General features: G+C 37.4%; 1 protein-coding gene across 1 annotated transcript in view; it reads right to left on the bottom strand.

Annotated features, from left to right (window-relative positions):
- The window catches only part of LOC125164680 (A disintegrin and metalloproteinase with thrombospondin motifs 3), a 215,560-nt gene that overhangs the window by 138,814 nt on the left and 55,593 nt on the right, over positions 1-21,153 (bottom strand). The window contains exon 2 of the mRNA XM_047857529.1: positions 12,752-12,908. Coding sequence (XP_047713485.1) covers positions 12,752-12,902 — 151 coding nt within the window. The 5' untranslated portion in view covers positions 12,903-12,908. The remainder of the gene's footprint in view (positions 1-12,751; positions 12,909-21,153) is intronic.

Genomic DNA, 21,153 nt, shown 5'->3' with positions numbered 1-21,153 from the left:
ATTATTTTCACTGTCTCATAGATGAAAAAACCAAGGCACTGATAGGTTAAGTAACTTGATATAGGTCACAAAGCTTCTTTTTTTTTTTTTTAATTTTTTTTTCAACGTTTTTTATTTATTTTTGGGACAGAGAGAGACAGAGCATGAACGGGGGAGGGGCAGAGAGAGAGGGAGACACAGAATCGGAAACAGGCTCCAGGCTCTGAGCCATCAGCCCAGAGCCTGATGCGGGGCTCAAACTCACGGACCGCGAGATCGTGACCTGGCTGAAGTCGGACGCTTAACCGACTGCGCCACCCAGGCGCCCCCAAAGCTTCTTAACAGTAAGACTTTGAGCTAAAACTACACTGAAGAAAAAAGAATGTTTACCACCCAATAACAACATAGACATTAAATCAACCTCGTTGAATTATTTATTATATTAAAAAATCCGTGAGGTATTCACTTTCGAATGTCCCCTGTCTGTAAAAAGAGCTTTCATACTATTCTTCCTTTCTGATCTTGTATTCTAATAAACTTCTTCCTGCTGCTAAAAAAACAAACAAACAAACAAACAAACAAAAAAACAACAAAAAAAAAACCTGATGTAATAAGATTTATACATGTGCCTTCAAGCACTCTAGCTTTCACTGACATCACTAAAGTCACAAAACATGTTTTCTAAATCAGTCATTATAATGCTAATTATATAATGGCTTGATTTAATTGTATGTTTCTTTACTAATCTTTATTGAAGTATACTATACTCTTGGATGGGAAAGCACATATTGAATACCAAATAAACCAAAATAATGTATCTTGTGTCAATAACATACTAGGTTTTTGTCTGAAACTCGCCATTAATAATTTCTTATTATTTCTTCATACTTTTTGAAAGCATAAACCATGGACCTCTATTCCATCTCTCATAAATGTTTTAGTTTTCTTATGAACTAGCTGTAAAATGTGAGCTCTTTTTCCTTGTCTGTGAGAAAACAGTAAAGATTTTTAAAGAGATACATGTTGATAGTCTTATGTCAAAAAAAAAAAAAGTCACCACTGAGGTTTCTGATTTCTTTAGTGTTCTAAAGATCCAGTTTGAAGATCTAATTTTAAAACTGGCGCAAGAGATCAGATTCAAATGTTTGAATCTGTTTTTACAGGATATCCTTGGCTAACTTTACTCTAAAAAAATTTAACACACTTGGACTGCCTTCCTTTGGCTATGAAATACCTTTCACAGGAATGGGCAGTAAGGTAGAGTTAGAGTATATGTGGAAAGGGGGTTGAACAGAGAATGTGTGTGATTCCATTCTAATGCAACACGTTCTTATATTATGTTTTCTGAAATAAACACTTGTACTCTGCCCCTACACCTAGAAAAAAAAATAATAATAAGGGTATTCCCAAGGGACTAAACACTGTGCACTTCTGGTTTCTTATTCCCGTTTGTTTTCCTGCTGTATATCATATTCAAGTTGTTCTTTAAGCAGTAGTCACTGGATCTGAGTACCTGAGGTAAGAAACTGCCTTCATGACTGGCCTTATTAATTTTTCCTTTGTTATTGCCAAGAACTGAAGAAGACTAAAACAGATGACCTCTCTCTTTCAACTGAAGGAGGATTGGACACAGTACTTCTGTCACTTTTAACATCACTCTCCTATCTCTGGACCAAAAGATTTTTCAAAAATCTATAAAAAGTAAGTATATGGACTCATGATGACTATACTATAATGCTTTGCTTTGCACTAAAAAGGCAGTAATTTAACCATATTATAAATAAAACAACAGGTTTCTATATTCACAAAAAGGACAGATTTGATTTCTTCTTTTAATCACAAAAAAATTCTGTGGAATTTGGGGTGAAATTCTATATTTGCAGATAGATATTAATTAGAAAAAGGAAATAATAGTCAAGTAGTGTTAAGACTACAAATTTAGGGGCGCCTGGGTGGTGCAGTCGGTTAAGCGTCCGACTTCAGCCAGGTCACGATCTCACGGTCTGTGAGTTGGAGCCCCGCGTAGGGCTCTGGGCTGACAGCTCAGAGCCTGGAGCCTGTTTCCGATTCTGTGTCTCCCTCTCTCTCTGCCCCTCCCCCGTTCATGCTCTGTCTCTCTCTGTCCCAAAAATAAATAAAAAAAAAAAAACGTTGAAAAAAAAAAGACTCCAAATTTAGAAGTATAGACACTAACTGAAGATTCTAGGGTTCTCCTACTGACTCACGATGCCAAAGCCATATTTGTGATATGTTGTAGACTACAAATCATGTGGTAAAGTGTGTTTGAGTTATGAAGATCAAATTGTTTTTGTTTTTGTTTTTGTTTTCTGACATTAATTCCATCTGTAACCCTGTTTTTCACTATCTGGCATTTGACACCTTATCGTTCTCCATCCAAACTTACATGTATAAAATAAGGGGAAAATATTCTAACAAGAGCCCTTCCAACTACCCCTTAATATATATACGGTTTCTGCAACTACGATACGGAACTACAACAACGAGGACCACAGAAATATGAGAACTCGTGTAATGGGGAGGACATTTGGGAAATGTTTATTCTTCTCTGTGTTTGTGCACAGATGACTCACTAATCATCCCCAAGAGTGGCGAGAAGGCCTTGAGTGAGGGAAAGTAAAGAGAGAAGAAGGAGGCCATCAGAAAGTCTGACAGATGAGTCAAGAATATAAAGAAACTCCATATTTAGCTTCTGGAGTTGAAGTAAGATTTTTCCAAAGAAAAGAGACTGGTAAGCAAGGCTGTATGGAGGGAAAGGAAGTTCTAATTCTCTTAGTTCTCATATAACAAATCAACGCCAGGCCTGGAGGCCAGAAAACAGCAGTTTTTTATTTGCATGTTTGGTTTTTATTTGTGTTTTCCTCCTATGAGAGGAAAGGCCTGGCCATCATAAGTCTTAGTCATGAGACTGGAATAGTGAGGAAAAAGCATTTAATCAGAGGAAGGAAAAAGGCAAGTCTGGCCCTTTTGATCTTGCAGTACTTCTGGGACGAGGGAGACAAAGGAGAATGAGGAGACAGTGGTTCTGACTTTTGCCCAGTTCCCTTTAAGGCCACATTTCAGAAGAGAAAGGACATGGTATGAAAACATACCGATCTATGGGGATCTCCAAGCACCCAAGCCTTGTTTCCTGCTTTGTCTTGGGGGCTCTGGAAGAAGAACACCTCAAGGGCTGCTAGCACATCAGTCTGGTTGCAGTCAAGGAAGCCATGACTCCCCTTGGTTCCTGTGCTACAGGAACAGCAAGATCAGAGTTTGGTGGGAGGCTGTAGAAAGGGCTGCTGAACCAAGCACAAGAGAAGCTGCCGAGGACCACATGTGCTGCGTAAGTAAGGGTCCTTGCCAAACTCAGGGTGGTCTGCTGTACCCGTGAGGGCAGCCTCTAGTCAAATGGAAGAAAGACCTGCACTGAAAGCCAGCAGGGTAGGCAGCAGCCAGGCAGACAAGGAATATCAGCCCGGTGGGGCCTATGCAGCCAGCCAAAGAAACTCACAGAACAGCTAACATAGAAAACTCCTGCACAGGATCAAACTGTGATGCATTCCACAGTGTAGGAGAGAGAGCTGGGCTGGTCCCCCTGTTTCTTCTTGGTTTTCTCCATGAATTTTTGCACAGAATTAATATGTGCTACAATTTAAATACTCTATCAATGAAAGGAAGGTCAATTTTCATAATTCCTAGTATTTAGAGTAAATTCTTGGCTTCCCATTTACTTAATTCCTATTCAGAATACAAAACTTGAACTTGATTCTAATTATGTGAGTTGCTTTATCAACATTGCCATAAAGTCACAAAAAGAAGAAGCAGAGAAGTGATGCTCTTAAGTTCGCTGTGAGGTGAGATCTGAGTTGCAACACAAAGTGGGACATATAACTGGGAAAGATGAAAAATCCATAAAAGCTGGGGCTTTCTTTGAGAATAAAAGTCTGAGTGATTATTGTAATAATTATTTTCACCAACATCCATGCTTCAGATCTCATATCTATGAAAATAATCTCAATGTATATCATAAAAATTTGCATGAGTCTGAGATGACAGGATGTTAGAACATTTCTTCCAGGGGCGCCTGGGTGGCGCAGTCGATTAGGCGACCGACTTCAGCCAGGTCACGATCTCGCGGTCCGTGAGTTCGAGCCCCGCATCAGGCTCTGGGCTGATGGCTCAGAGCCTGGAGCCTGTTTCCGATTCTGTGTCTCCCTCTCTCTCTGCCCCTCCCCCGTTCGTGCTCTGTCTCTCTCTGTCCCAAAAATAAATAAACGTTGAAAAAAAAATTAAAAAAAAAAAAAGAACATTTCTTCCATAAATTTCAGAGAAAGGGTACTGGTGAATGACAAAAAGATGCCCACAGGAACTCAGGTGATCACAACCCTATAAGAACCACACAGATGCTTCTGCTGACTTTTCAAATGTTGCGTTGTCACAGATGAGAGGACCATGAAGAAGACCAAAAAAAAAAAATATATATATATATATACATATATATATATAGCCTGATGAGCTTAATTATACCTCCTTTAAACATAAATAGGGTGGTGCCTACACCATACCTAGCAGTGATTTCCCTAGGACTTCCCACTGGACTCAAAAGCCAAGCCCAGGATCACAGAATGAGGAAGGGCAATGTTGATATGCATCAAATTCCCATACCATCTCCATCTAAATGTGTCATCCAAAATTGGGAATTAAGAAATTAAAAGTCCGCCCTGTGCCCTAATTTCTTATTTACTAGAAGGCTGTCCAGTGGCATTTTGTTAGTATGAGGACGATGGTACAGGACATAAGGAAACTCCACTTTTCCCACTCACTCATCTCCCCAAAAGGGGCTTAGACATTGCTTTTATCCCTTTAGCATATGGAGTAGAATCTGATAAAACATGAAAACATGACAACAAAACCTGCCAAAGTGCTGAGACAGAGAAGTGAAGTTAAAATGCAGAGTGTTGACACCACACAGACCTTATTCTTAACACCTAACACACAGCAATCTGTAAAGTACACTCAAGAGAAACAAACTCTTCCACAGGCATTGGCTAAATGACACTCACCATTAAAGACGGTCCTTTGAACAAGAATATACACAATAGCTTAGGATACTTGGGTTACTCATCAGAGCTCTAAAATAATGAACAAGTATCTCAGCCCAAAAGCAAGGAACAAGTTAATGGGGCATTTAAGTGGTTATAAAAATTGTGAAAGATATACAAACAAACAAAACCAATTTGAACTAATGCGTCATTCAAACTTGTCAAAGATTTTTTTTTTTTTTTCCAGAGAGTAAGGTACTGGAAAGTAATAAAGGAATATGCTACATATAATTACTTATCTCCAGTAAACTTTATAGTCTAACTTAGGGAAATGGCTCAAATCATTCCTAAACTGAATCTTTCCATCTTATCCAAATCCCAAGTTCAAGAACTTCCATTAAGAATTTTTCAGCGTAGATATTTTTTTTTGCTATTCTTTTTTTTTTTTTAATATATGAAATTTATTGTCAAATTGGTTTCCATACAACACCCAGGGCTCATCCCAAAAGATGCCCTCTTCAATACCCATCACCCACCCCCCTCCCTCCACCCTCAGTTTGTTCTCAGTTTTTAAGTCTCTTATTCAGCATAGATATTTAGACCAGCTGCATCACAGCTGAAAATCAGAATAAACTTTCTGGTACCTAGAAAGAACAAAACCAAGCACTCAGCTCCCCTTGCAGAATTGTGCATTAAAGGAGCATTTAATTTGGCCTGACTGTAGCCCTCACATTTGAATCCACAGTCCCCATAATCTCATCTCAAATGATTTTCACATAGGAAATATTGTTGCTGTCCTACACTTATTTGACCCCATAGTTCCATTTTTTCAACATATATCACTAACTTCCACTTCAACTCCCTGAAAGATACCCTGCAGAGGGAAGGATAAAGACAGCCCATAAAGAAAGAGGATTGAGAATAACACACCCGAGTCCTCCACAGGGATGTGAGGAACCCACATGCACACAAAAATTATTTACAAAACACCAAAGTGAACAGCACTGATCCTCATAAATAAAATTTATATGTAAAGTTAACAACTGATGATCCAGTAGGAAAAAGAAAACCATGAGCAACATGAACAAAAGCTGCCTTATGGCAAATTATCTTCTTTAAAAATAATAATCGCATTAGAGACAGAAATAATAAAACGAAAGATTACTAAACCTCCAGAAATATTTGAATTCCTTGCACAAAAGCTTCCCACTTACTCACATGAAAGTTTGTAAGTTGTGCAGGGAAAGAAATAAGTACAGGCTTTAAAATGTGTTTAAGCAGGCACACTTGGCTTGTGCAGAGTCAAAATGTACTTGATATTTTACTAAAAATAGAGTCTATTCCTCCTAAGTAAAAGCAGTTCATGCGATTAAAACCAAACACTGAAAATATATTTTGATATTAGGATATATTTTACATTCAGAAAGAACAAATACATTTTAAACACTAACAAAGTTTTTTCTTGGCAATAATTGCTCTTTCATGAGTCAATAATTGATATAATTATTCTGAGTAGGCAAGCATCTAATTTAAGAATCAAGGTCCAACTCATATTATCTGCATTATCTTTGTATTCTAATATAAATTAACTGCTTTCAATTTTGTTTCAGTTGCCCAGATGTAGCTAAATTCTTCCATTTCTCTTTCTCCCTTAATGTCACATCAATAACTAAGTAAAATCCAGCAGCTCTGAATTTTTGATACAGTTTTATCTTTCCATGCTTAACTCCATTAGAAAAAAACATACGGAGTTATATTTGTAACACTTTAAACCTGGTCTAGGTAAACAAACTCCTTTCATGGTACCTATTCATGAAGAGATAGAATACCCACTGTAAGAGATTTTAATATAAGGAAATGAAGTAGTATCCTTTATCTTTCACATCTGAAAGGTCTTTAACTATCACTCTGCTTCCAGGATTATTTCAAGTAATAATTGAACCTTTAACTGCCTTCTTTTTGCCAATAATTATTGTAAACATATGGATTGTGAAATATGCAAAACCAACCTAAAAAGGAATTACATAAAGATGATTAGTATTTCCATATGAATCCACTGGTAGCAGCTTTGACAAATTACTGACCCTAGATTATATTATAAACTAAACTATGCAGCCGGGTAAAAATGAGTAAAGTTTATCATTTAATATATACCTGAAAGAATGGTTGCTATTTGACAGATCTTAATGATTTAGTAATATTATGTTCCATGTTTCATTTAATACGAAAACATGCTAAAAATTAATTTCTCTCACTTTACTTACTTATTTATTTATTTATTTATTTATTTATTTATTTAGGTTGCCTGCAAAGCCCACCACTGTTTCTCTTTGATCGGGGCACAGGTCATGAGAACTTCCAAATACAATAGGTTACAGCACCTACTGACTTTTCTATAGATTCAAGGAAGGACTCTGCCTAGGAAGTTCCTAGAGTCACCAAAATAAGAAATAGTCTTCCCATTATTCAAGTTCTTGCTTCATAGTTTCATTCCCTGGCAACCAGGAGCAACTCCCAAATCATTTCTGACTTGTACATGTTTCCCACCTGGGACAAAGACACTCCTTCACAGCACCATGACAACCACACCAGCGACACAAGCGCTTGGGTTCGTGCAGGAAAATGAAAATCCTGAAAGGAAGCTAGGAGATAAAGGCTTACTATTCCTTGTTTCCCACTGGTAGGAAGTAATTACAGAAATTACTTTAACACAAAGCTTCTGGTGAGTGAATAGTTTGTAATTTGATGGGAGAAGCCTAAGGGCCTAGGGATTAAATTTAAGAAAATATGAAAAGCTGAATGATGTCATACAAGTAGAGGCCCCCTGCCCCCCGCCCCCCCCCCCGAAATAGACTGCCTAAAGCAAACTTCTTATTGACAACAATGTAGACATTCTTAAGAGATGATCAGGGGTATGTTTTGTTTTTCATCTGAGTTTAAACTCAAATGATTGATTTAACAGTGGAGGTGAACTTTATGACCCGTTATTGGTTGATTAACCACGACACTCCCAAGTGAAATTTCAAAACCAGCAAAATATAAAATAATTTTGTCCAAACTAAATGTCCAAAAATGGATGTGATTTCCATCCTCCCAAAGCAGAAATCAAAAAAAGAAGTAAATTCAACTCTTCCCCCAATGATGAAGTAGACAAGTTTTTTGTCATAAACATGCACAGTTTATGTTTGTTGTTTAATGCAAAGGATGGAACTTCTTTGCCAGAAACTGGCAGTACTATGTGTTATAAACACCTGCCAATTCTGCACTGGAAGAGATCATTTATATTGCCAAATGTAAAACTGTTTTACGTCTTAAAACAGTAATTCTAAAGCAGAGTACTGCATCTGTGATTTTACAAGTTCAATGTATTTTCAAACAGTTCTTCACATTTTTTCAGATTTCAAAAACAATACAATTTCCTTATTAAGAGTTGAGGAAAATGGGGTGCCTGGATGGCTCAGTTGGTTAAGCGTCTGACTTCAGCTCGGGTCATGATCTCATGGTCCGTGAGTTTGAGCCCCATGTCAGGCTCTGTGCTGACAGCTCAGAGCCTGGAGCCTGCTTTGGATTCTGTGTCTCCCTCTCTCTCTGCACCTCCCCTGCTCATGCTCTGTCTCTCTCTGTCTCAAAAATAAATGAAAACATTAAAAAAAATTAAAAAAAAAAGAGTTGAGGAAAGAAAATCTGTGTGATATATGGAAATGGTTGAGATAATATATTATCTCAACAGGTTCAAAGCTGTGACTTTTATTGGAAACCTAGATAAATATTCTAAGAGGATAAAGAATAAAAATAGATGTTTATTTTTAGTCAAGTGGAATAGCTTAGGGTTCTTGAGTAAGCAGAAGCATGTTTTTTGCTTTGTTTTTAGCTTTGTTTTTGTGTTTTAAGGATGAAATATCCTCCTTTCCTATAGTGCTGGTAGCAAACATCTTTCATGGGCTTCTAATCCTGTGCAAGGTGCACCTTCTGATTCTCATTGATATGAAATTGCTAAAGAGAGAGTGGAAGGCAAGCAGAGACTTTCCAAGCATCCACAAGCCAATTCTTGCCCCCTGACTCCAAGCTAACCTCTACCCATCCCTACCTCAACATGTATATAAGGGCATTCATTCACTGACTCTGAGACATTATGAAAATATACTGTGCATTTTTTATTCACTCACTATTCCAATGGATCTTCAGACTCAATATATCCAAACATATACACTTGTCACTCTCCATCAAGCCTATTTCTGTTCCTCATTTTAAATATCTGAATTCTGAAAAGAGAATCCTCTAGTCTTTCAGATTAGGATTCTGAGTCATCCTTCTTCACTCTCTCTCCATCCCTGATATATTCTGTATCATATAAATCTGTCAGTTTCACTTCAGTCTCAATCCAACTTGGCTCCTTCTCTCCATCTCACTATTATCACCTAGTTCAGGTTATAACTGGTTTTAATATAGAATACTCGCACCAAATTAGAGAACTCAAATAAATGACAGCTCTGAGTTGCCAAGCTGACAAAGCAAGATGTATGGCCAGGCAATTATGGGGATAACCCACAAAACACAGCAAAATATTCATTTACAGGGGCCCTAATGCTGAAACTCTGTTGGGTCAGAAGTGCCTTGTTTATGATAAAAATTCCTCCTGATGACCTGTTGTCAGAGAAACTTAAGATCATGCCCCTCAAATGCATTTCTAAGTACATCTTATGTATTTTAATCCCCTTCTTATAACTCATTGAAGAAAGACTCATGTGTCTCCTAAAATAACCACCTGAATTGATCCAGACAAAGCATTATTTTATATGATACTATAGTTTTCATTTATAAATCAATATGCTTTTTAAACCCAGAATCTGTTAAATTTTACATTTTAGAATGATGGAATAAGGTATAAGAATATATTCTTAATTCCACTTGGAAAGTATGTAGTCCATGAAAAAACTTGGCTCTCAGTCCTTGACCATGAAGTTAAAAGAAGACTTTTAAAGTTATAGTATAGTACTTAAAGCTCTAAATCTGAATCTCTTTTTACCTTAGGAAGACATTTCCATTTCTAAAATACATGGTTACAATTTAAAATCCTCAAAAGGAAGTAAATTGACATCATCAGCAACTCAGTTCAATCAAAACTTCATAAATAAAATAAAAGTTAAGTTCATACTAAGGCTTATCATGAAACATTCTATGTTCTATTTTGGGTCAAGTTTTAAGGTAATTGAGAATTAACAAAGGAACTCCTCTTCCTTTGACCCATGATTGCTGAAAACCTTACCAAAATGTATTTTGTGGCCTATTTGGCTACAAAGTAATCTTCTATTCAAAACTGAAAAACAAAAAATAAGGTTTTTAGTGTCTGCATTCTTAAAAACAACTCATTATAAAATCTGAGTAAGTTGATGCTGACGCTACTAGAATTGATATTTTAAATGATTTTCTAAACTAAAATTCCCCATATTGCCTAAATCTAATCTAATTCTTTGAAACTTACATGCCCTGACTACTAAATTATTTTTCCTAATCTAGTATCTAGAAATACAATAGGTATTAAACATCATATTTCTCATAACTGTCTTATTTCAATAAAAAAAAAATCTTCTCTCCTTCTCTGTAAATATTATACTACTGAAAAGTACCAGGATGGATACCTTTAGGCACTGAAATGGAGCATCTATTTCTTGGTGAAACCACAGGTATGACATAAAGAGCAACTGGGAGGAAAGTCATAGTGACTTACCTGGCTTCCAGCCCTCTAATACAATTCTAGAACATGTAGGCCATGCTTTTTTAAAAGATATTTAACCATTGCCTCACAAAAGATATTAGATATTAACAATTAAACTCTAGAAAAAGTACTGTATTCTCCTACCTACCCTTTGATACAACCAGTCTTCTGATTTAGAATGACATTTTTCAAACATGAAAAATAGAAATAAGAACTAATAGTAATGTATTCACAACATGAAGGCAAGCAATGCCTGTTTAACTTTTAATTAAAACTCCTAACACATACATCTTTGCCCAAAATAATTCATATTAATAGTTAATACCAATAACAACAGCCACAGCTACCATTGATTAACCATCCATTATTGTTGAGGGCTACATTCAACAATTTTCATATACTATTTCTAATATTACTATAATTGTGCAACATATTTTAATTCTTCATTCACAGATAAACTGAGGCTCAGAAAGGTTAAATATTAATCTAAGATAACAGAAGAACTTGAAATTTTAGAGGTACTATTAACATCTGTCTAAATGCAGTGCGGTCTCTTCTGATTACATCACAGTGACCTTCTAGGATAGGTATACATTTCATAGTATTGCGTCTATTAATTCAGTGCTGTTGCTTCAAATCAGATATTTCTCAATAATTCTTCAGGTCTTGTTAATTAAAAAAAAAACTTTTAAGTTTATTTATTTATTTTGAGAGAGAGAAAGCAAGCACAAGCTCGGGAAGGGCAAAGAGAGACATTAGGAGAGACAGAATCCCAAGAACGGAGCCCAAGACAGGGCTCAGGACTCACTAATCGTGAGATCATAATCTGAGCTGAAATCAAGAGTCAGACACTTAACCAACTGAACCACCCAGGTGCCTCAATTTTTACGTTTATTTTAAACTCTACTATCCCACTAGTATGACATTTTAACAGAAACTGGTGGTATCTGAAAATCAAACTAGGTAATGAGCCTCAAAAGGCAAGATATCATTAATCTAGAATCTAGATTATTAAATTAAGATTATTTATATCCCTGACATTTCCCTAGGGGAAATTTCTATTATCTCTAATTCAGATAGTTGGCCCGGCAAAAATAAATATAGCCTTTCTGAAATTTGGTTAAAAAAAACATAGATTCTCAAATTTCCTTTCTCTTCCAGAAAGGGAACTTGTATACTCAACTTATAAAAACATGTCTTTAATAACAAATTACCTTCAGATTTCATAAAAGCAAACAAACTAGAAAAGCTTCCCATGCCATAATTTCATTGACTTTAGTGGTCCAGCCTATTATGAAACAAAAGTTGACAGAACCTTCAACTCATTCTCCCTTCCATATTGTAAAAATATGATTTTGCAAAATAGACCTTAAGGTCAAATTCTTATTTTCTTTTTTCTTACTATCTTTTTTGTTTGTTTGTTTAAATTATTTTTAATGTTTATTTATTTTTGAGAGAGAGACAGAGACAGAGCACAAGAGGGGGAGGGGCAGAGACAGAGGGACATGCAGAATCTGAAGCAGTCTCTAGGCTGAGCTGTCAGCACAGAGCCTGACGCAGGGCTCGAACTCATGGACCACAAGATCATGACCTGAGCCAAAGTCAGAAGCTCAACCGACTGAGCCACCCAGGCGCCCCAGCATTCTTATTTGCAAATGTGTCTATGACATATCTATTATTCTCTGTCATGTCAATATATTTCATTTTAAAAGTTTGAAAATAGTATTAATAACACACAATTGAGATACTTCTAGAAGGCAAAAATATTTCCAAGTTTTCACAGAAGCTACAGAAAAAATCATTTTAATGTGAAACTATAAAAGAAGTCATAAATAACTGGTTAGGGACACAATACTGCACTAGAATAAAATAATACCTATAACATATATTCTCTTGCTACCTTCACATTATGCAAGAGCACATGACAGTCACATTCCCTTAATGGATTGGGAGAGTTGTTTTCATCATACCTTAAAATTACAGATAATTATTAAGCCTCGTCAAAGATGCCTACCTCCATAGTAGCAGTCATGCGACATGTTTACAGGAGCCCGTTCTACTGCTGATCTCTTGTAGACAACATGAATCCTTCCTTTTTCTTCTTCCATCTGCTTACCTCTTTCCAAAGGCTCAATGAAATACTCATCATTATCACTTTTTATCATTCCAGCCTAGAGAAAGCATAAAATGTGTTAATTTTGAAAAGTATCTGCCACCTTTAGCTCACAGGTACTTTTTTAAATGGCAAGAATATAATTTGTGAAAATGAATGCTTTTTCTTTCTACTTTTGGCTAAAAATTTAAAATGGTTAAGTAATTCATAGAAGGCAGAAATTCATAGATGACAAGAATAAAATAATTCACATAAGGTATAATAAGAAATTTAGAGTAAGAAAAGAAAATTACACAACATACAAATTTCATCAGACTGCAGAAGAAGTGCATACCTATATTCTACAGGTATTTTATCTCTAAAAGAAATCTTACAGGGGAAATAAACTCAAGAAATGTCTCTTAATATCCCATAATAATCTGCTGTGCGTGCATGCTTAGCATTTTTTGTAACTCGTTTACATTTTCCTTCTAAACCATTATGGTATGAGAAGAATGAGTTCCATAGTGCACTCAGTAAATAAATGTATTTCTCACTTTAAATAGCCTCTTTAAGATTCAGTAAAAACCTTGCATTTCCAATATTTATTAATTAGAAGAACTAACTCCTATTTGTCCTATCTTAATCTAACTTGATGGTTTTACTCATGTTTTTTCCTCCTCAAGTTTCATCCTTCCATACTAAAAAGGTTATCCTTGTATTCATTGCCTTCTACCTCTCTAATATTTAGTCTTTTTCTGACTGTTTCACCTTTTACTTAGAAAATACCAGGACTATATTCAGTACTCTAGCTGAATAGAAATGATGGTTTTGTCTGAAACTGGTTCATTAGGTGTCAAGTTCACATTATAGTCAAATAGTTACCGCTTACATTTCTACTTTAAAGGTCATACGTTAATAGGTAGTATTAATTTAAATTTCAGTACACTTATTTGAAAACCAAGTTGAAGAAATAATGTGTCGGTGTGGGAATTATAATTATTTTGTAAATATACATTGGATCTAGAAGTAAGTCATATTTTTCATCTGAGGCTCACAGCTTATTCTATATTTTCAAATATCGGATCATTGGCTCTCATAGAACATAGGCGGGGCCTTATGGATTCTCATCCCCTCTAGCTGTTGATCTAATGGCTCCATCACTCTCTGTTGAGCAACACAGAAATGAAAGGTAGATACATGCTACAAATAGCATTTGTTTTCAGCAAACGTGCCTCTGACTGTAGCTTTTCTATTGCATTCAATTCTGTTCCCCAGTTTCCATTCTGACTTCTTCTACCTGGTTCACTCTGTCCCCTCCTTCCCCTGTGTAAGCCTCACAGGGAACTATTAGAAGCTAAGGAATCCCCACATACACATCAACAACCACCTCCTGGTATGCACAAACACCCCTTGAACCTATGTGACCACGTCTCACAAGAAAACATCACCACACTTCCTTCACCATGCTTAGTCTTTAGCTTCTTGAACAAACTTCTAGCCTTCATTAAAAAGAACACTGAGCTAATGGGCCTTCAATAGTAATGCTGGTCTTCCAAACACAACTCCCATATTTGGAGTTGTTTTCTCATCTGGTCAATTACTCTTCCCCGACTCCTGTACTGTGAAATACAGGGTTTTTCACAAGAGGCCTGATTAGATCTTTACCTACTGTCGAATATTATTTCCAATATTTTCTCATGATTTTCAATTGTCATTTTAATCTATTTAGCATTGGTGTCCTATTCTTGTATCTCTTTTTACCAGTAATTTCAACATCGCTGTTTTTGCCCTTAGCAGGCATGTATGGTTTAGTAATGTTCACAAAACACATCCCGACTAAGCACAAACACAGTAAATATATAACGCATCAACCAGCAGTACCACGTCCTGGGCTTAAATGTCCGGTCTCAATGCTAATGCCACCCTTTGGTGGTAGGCAGCATTAACTGGCTTTATCTTGAAAACACTGGTCTTTTGATATCTATTTAAGTTTACAAATTGAGGTTTATCAGCATGAGGCTTCAGTATTCATCCTTGTTCTAGTCTTTTCTTTGCCCCAAATCCATCTAGTCACCATGTTCTATAAAGTTTCTGAGTTTCTTATCCCATCCTTCTATTTCTACCACCACTTTCTTAGTTACAGACCTCATCATTGCTCATTTGGATTACGGAAACTGCCTCCTATCTTGAGACTTTCCATAAATCATAATGATTCTCCCAGATGAGTGCCTGACTGTGGATGGAAACAGTGGTCACTGAAGCAACTCTGCGCAATGGGCAATAGCTGGTGGGGACACTTGAAAGTGATGGGGAGGCAGTGAGGATTAGCTCACATGCCTTTAAAAAACATTTCTACATACCTTCTACTGCAAACATTCAAATCGCAGGCCCCGTGATATTACTTTCCCCCACTAAGCCAGATCCCATTTCCTGGCTCTCTTTTTGCAGTTGGCTGTGAACCACGTTACTGTATCCTACCCAGGAAAGTCAGTGGTAGTGGTGAATACCAAGAACAGGGCTGGCGCATAAAACCTCCCATGCGGGCTTCCTTATGCTGTTTCCCTTCTCACCGGGCAAATACAGGTAACACAAAAAATTTGATACAGCTAAACTTCTCCCTTAGAAGGCAATGAAAATTTAAGCCAGGCTGAGGTGACATCAATGACAAGGCAATGCTGGGTCACACAACTCCATGGACAAAAATTTGGAGAGCCTACCCTTTCATTCATTAACTTAAGCAAAGTTTAATGAAAAAAGAAGCTTATCTAAAGCACTATACTAGACACCATAGTAAATAAAAACTTCTCAAAGACATGGTCTGTTCGCTCCCTAGTTTAGGGCAAGCTAGTCAAATGAATAAAATATATGCCTAAAGGTATTCAGTGAGGTAGGTTATGGTAAGTCCAAAAAATAAGTAATATCACACTTGAAAGTCAAATCAAGTGAGGTGTTTTTTTCCCCCCACAAGCTGACTATACACAGCAAATTGTCAGTAGGAGCTGCTAATTCTATACCCAAAATCATCTACAATCTATTTCAAGTGAAATCTCTCTATTCCCCATGGGGACTTCACTTAGGCCATTGCTATTGTTCACACTGTCTCACATTCTCATAGAGCACCACAGCCACAATTTCTCTTTCACACTATCCTATTATTTTAGACAAACCAGAATGTGGTAGCAAATGGACAGAATGTGTAATGGCTCAACACATGAGGTGCTTCACTCTTGCTCACACAAAAGCTCGGGGCAGTTCTAGGTCAGCTGCGAGGGGACTCTGTTGCATATAGCCTTGCAGGTGTCCAGGCTGACAGTGGTTCTAGCATTTCCACGTGGGCTCCCAAGTTTGCCCAGTCAGAAGGGAAACACCTTAAAAGAGCCCACATGGGAGGTTTTTATGAACTAGCCCTAGTCGAGAGGCTATTCACCACTATTTACCACGTAGCTATTCACCACTACTACTTACTTCTAAGTATAGGATAGAGTCACATGGCCTAAAGCCCACTGCAAAGAGAACCCAGGAATGGAATCTGGTTGTGTGCCCAGGGAGAAAAACAAATGGATTTTAATGAACAGATGGCAATCTCAACTTCAAATAAGATCATGTCATGCATTTGGTTAAAACACTTCAATTGCTTCCCATTGCACTTAAAACCACACTCCTTATCATGGCCTTCAAGGCCTGCATCATCTGGTCCTGCCATCAACCCCACGTGGCGCCATTCTCACCAGACTTACTATGCTCCAGCCTTCGTGGCCTTTGTTCAGTTTCATTTCTCCTGCAATATTCCCAAGCTCTTCACAGCCTCAGACCTTTGAAATGGTTTTGGTTCTACTTAGAAGGCTCCTCTTCCACCACATCATACTTCCCTTAGCTGGCTATTTTTCATTCTCCAGTCTCAGCTTAAATGTTACACTTTCTGACTTCCTTACCCCTTCCTACATTAGGTACCCCCCATCCAAATCAGGGCCCATCTTAGCCCAGCGCTCTGACCCGGAGAGGTGTGTTCTTTTCTCTCATGACCCTTAACACAAATTCCAGGTCGTTTTACCTAAATGTTAAATTTATTATCCTCTGTCTCCCCACAGCACTCTCAGCTCCTGAGGCAGACTCTCTTCTTTCATCTTGGTCTCCATAAGCACCAGCACGACTGCTAGTACAAAGCATATTTTCAACACACTTTTTAATGAAAGACTCTAGGAACGAATGGTATAGGCAAAAGGTTAACAACTTTCCAGACTTGTAGTGGTCTTCGAGAGGTGCGAGGACTGCCATGCCAGTGGTTTGAGAGAAGGCACTAGAAGTGAGACAGTTCAGGCTTGAGCAAGGTTCTGAAGTGCAAGGGCCCCACACAGGCCTGAAGACAGTGAGTAACCCACTCGTTCAGACTAGAGTCTGTGTGGGGCAATTCTGGAAAATGATGCAGTGGAGAACTGTGTCCCCTCAAGTCTGAGCTTTAACATGCAGAATGGAGACCAACCACAACCCCGGGTTGATCAGCAGATGAGAAGAAAGTGTCCTGGGAAGACTAATCTGACCATTACCTGCCAGCGGGAAGAAAGGCTAGAAAGAAAGCAACATGGGCTAAGTAAAAGCCCAGGTGGCAGAAGTGGCAATGGAAGGAGAACAGGGGAGAGAGGGGGGAAAAAAGGAATGAGTAATTACAGGAGAAAATAAATACTTGGTGCCTTTTAAAACATAAGTTCCTCTGCTTTCACAGACTCCCCTTACGAGGACGGCTGGGCTTCCCCTGCTCTTGGCATCACCACATCCTGGGCCAGTGTCCTTATTCCTTCTGCCTGGCTCCACTCCAGCCACAATGGGCTCCTTGCTGATCCTGTTTTTCCCACAAAGCATAGCCTAGATGACTGTCACCCTTTCAGATCATGAGCTTCACCAAGCATGGACTTTGTCCCATTCACTGCTGCCTCCCTAGGCCCAGAACAGTGCCGGGGTCAAAGTAGGTGCCTAATATTTGAGGGAGAGTGGGAGAAGAAATTAATGTAAGAAATGGGCAAGTGAAAATAAAACATCTTAGGACATTGAAAGGGAATGGCAAGAGGAGATGGGAGGAAAAACAGAGTACTGTGTCCTGGGAATCTAAGTAAGTGAGAGTGTTATCAAAATAAAAGTAACTGCAGTCAAGAAGGCACAAAGAATGAAGACTGTGGGAAGGAAACTAGACAAACGAAAATATTGATTTAGAGTAGTGGGGGCTGAAAAGGTATTACAAAGAGTTATGGAAGAGCAAGCAGTCAAACCACATAGATTTCAGATCCCAGTCAGAGCCATTATGGGTAGATTTTTCTGCTGCTCTTCTCAACCACACTATATTGATTCCTCTCACTTTTTCTCACCAAATATAGGGTGACTATTCAAAAAGTACTCATGCTTTTCACTTTTTTTTTCTTGTTTTTCTGATTTGTTTTGAGATATGGAGAGTGCACGTGCGTGCACCAGCTGGGGAGGTACAGAGGGAGAGAGAGAGAATCCCAAGCAGGCTCCACACTGGAGTCCATGCTGGGCTCTACCTCATGACCTTGAGATCAGGACCGGAGCCAAAACCTGAGACCAGGACACTTGACTGACTGAGCCACTCAGGTGTCCCAATACTCGTGTGTTTAGACCAGGTCACCCCAAGCAAAAAATCATCAGTACTGACAGTTAAGTACTGAAGGCTCTTTTATCCACTGATATATTCATTTAGGGAGTCATGCATTCAATGAACATTGTTGGAAGCTCAAAGACCATGCACTGTCACGCCCCAATATTAAATAATGCACTCCTGCTCTCAGATCCCTAGTTTTATTTCACAATAGAATACAACAGAGTGACTTGAAGGAATAAAACCCAATATATAAAATAAAGTCTCAGACCATGGCATTCTAAGTACTGGTATTATGTATCCTGCTGCCAGGTATTTACAACTTTTAAATTATAACGTGGGAATTTTTAGAAATGTCACACATAAGATGACATATGGTCCTGGAAGATTCTGTTAAACAGATGCAATCATTTCTAATCCATCTTTAATGTTACTTAAATGATGTATGATATCAAGATAATATTTTGTAAATTTCCCTTTATGACACATAGCCCTCCACATTTACCATTCTCTAGTCCCATGTAACAATTCACGAAATATTTATTGTAGTTCTCAAACTACTTTCCAAATTTTAACACAGATTAATTTTTAAAATATTTATTATGTTTAGTACAGCATCAAGCACATTATATTAAACAGATTTTATTGTTTTAATTAAGTCTTCACACAGGCCCTTTGACAGCATTTTGGAGGGGATATTTATAAAACAATGATCTATGCTAAAAATCCAGCTGCATAATTCCCCTCTCATCTGGTCAACTCTTCCAGCTACATCACTCAACAGACACTGCCAAGAATCCAGAATTAAGCCAAAGAGCCTCTGAGCGTGGAAACAGCTATCACAAAGGCCACACTCCTTACTCACTAGGAGGGGTCCTCATGGCCATATTTGACACCCAGTTCTAATAAACCAGGTTAGATGGTTTCCTAATTCTCATCAGAGTATAAATGGCAAACAAGAATAAGGGGTGTGGGGTACAGGGACTTTCAGATGAGACAATGTCTATGAATGCCCTTTGTAAACTATAAAGCCCAATAAAAAATGTAAAACTCAAGTCTCTATATGTTAATAATAACAAACATCAGTCACAAAGAAAGGACTAAATTGTGTTAACTTGATTTAAAATAAAAATCAGTATAAAAGATATTTTAAAGAGTTCCAACAGGAATTACTAAGGTTTTCTTGAAAACTGGGTCAGATAATCTAAAAAAACTTATGCTATGGAATTTTTAATTGTGACACCTAAATACTGCTTGACTACAATGGTTCTTGAATCTATTAAGGAAGGAGAGTAGGGCCTGACAGATTCTGGGGGATGCCAGGAAACATGTGCCAAATACTATATTATTGAAGCTGAAGTCAACCAAAATCCATTATTCTGTGCTAAATTTGCCGCCATCTTATACTAGGTCATAGCATAGACAAGCAATTAGTTTCAAATGTCTATTGTGTTTTGTTTTTTGCTTTTTTGAGGTCTATTAAGTTTTAGACTAGTTTAAACTTAGCTTAAGTTAAATGTCAAGAAGAGGCACTGAGAAAATTTTATATTAATGTTGCATGTGTATGTATGTGAGAGAGAATAAGTGGAAATACGATGTTCAAAAAAGACTATCCTTATACCTTAGTGGTACAACAACTCCATCTTAACTCACTAAGTTTCCTTGAAAGCACATTTTGAGACTCCCACTTCACTCTGTTGGTTCCTCCAATATTTATTTTATTAGTGTACCCATAGACACGTTGCCTGGTTTCATTTTTTCACTGGAATGGACAGATGTCATTACATGAAGATGATTTCCAAATCTTTCCTGAATTTCAAGGGGGTGTCTCAATGATCCCCCAAATTTCTACAAAGAAGGCATTGAGGAAAACAAAATAGCTGAGAAAAGCAAGAAAACAGTGAGTAGAACTGATTCAAAGCTGTATTTGGTAACCAAAGACAGCATTTCTTTCTTACATTAAAGAAACTTAATTATTTGGGATGCATTTGGAGAGAGTTTACGAAAATTAAGAAGTAGCTAAAATATCCCCCAAGCCATGTCATTGATTTCCATGAAGTCCTTACCTATTCTAAAGCCAGAATTAATTTTTACTCTTTTTGGAGTCCAGCATTTTATCTGTATTTCTAAAGTACTTATCACTGTCAATCTTTTATTATAATTATTTATGTTAACTGTGCAAATGCCTGGAAATTAAGAGATGCTGAGTAAGGTGCCAGCTGAATCAAAATATTTATAAATCTGATTAAATCCCAGGTTTATATTTGAGTTTGGCTGGCATTTCATTCAACAATGATCCTCCTGGATGACTTCTGAATCCCAACAACATTTAACATAATCCCCTACAAATTGCTAAGATAAAATGTATATTTGCAGAATCTCCTCTATGAAGGAAGGGAGTAGGCTGTCCAGTCAGGCAAGTATAATGATTGGAGCCCTAAATTAAAAAGGAAAAAAAATCACACCACCTTGACCAAATTAATTAACACTGATTCAATTAACTGCTAAAGCAAATGGATCTAACCTTAACCAACAATACTAGACATAATCATTTCAGTTCTTCACCTAAAAAAACATAACCTCCAACCCTCTGTTGCCCGATTCTTATCAAAATCTAGGTTGCAAGAAATAAAATTCTAGGAAGATTTCCTGAAGACTAAAGGATTTTCTGTACTCCGTCTAGTTCCTCTTATTTGCTCTAATCTCCACTACCAGC

This window comes from Prionailurus viverrinus, chromosome B1 (genome assembly GCF_022837055.1).
Source record: "Prionailurus viverrinus isolate Anna chromosome B1, UM_Priviv_1.0, whole genome shotgun sequence".
Classification (NCBI taxonomy): Eukaryota; Metazoa; Chordata; class Mammalia; order Carnivora; family Felidae; genus Prionailurus; species Prionailurus viverrinus.
The sequence above is the reverse complement of the archived record's forward strand: the minus strand, read 5'-3'. Positions and strand labels throughout refer to the sequence as shown.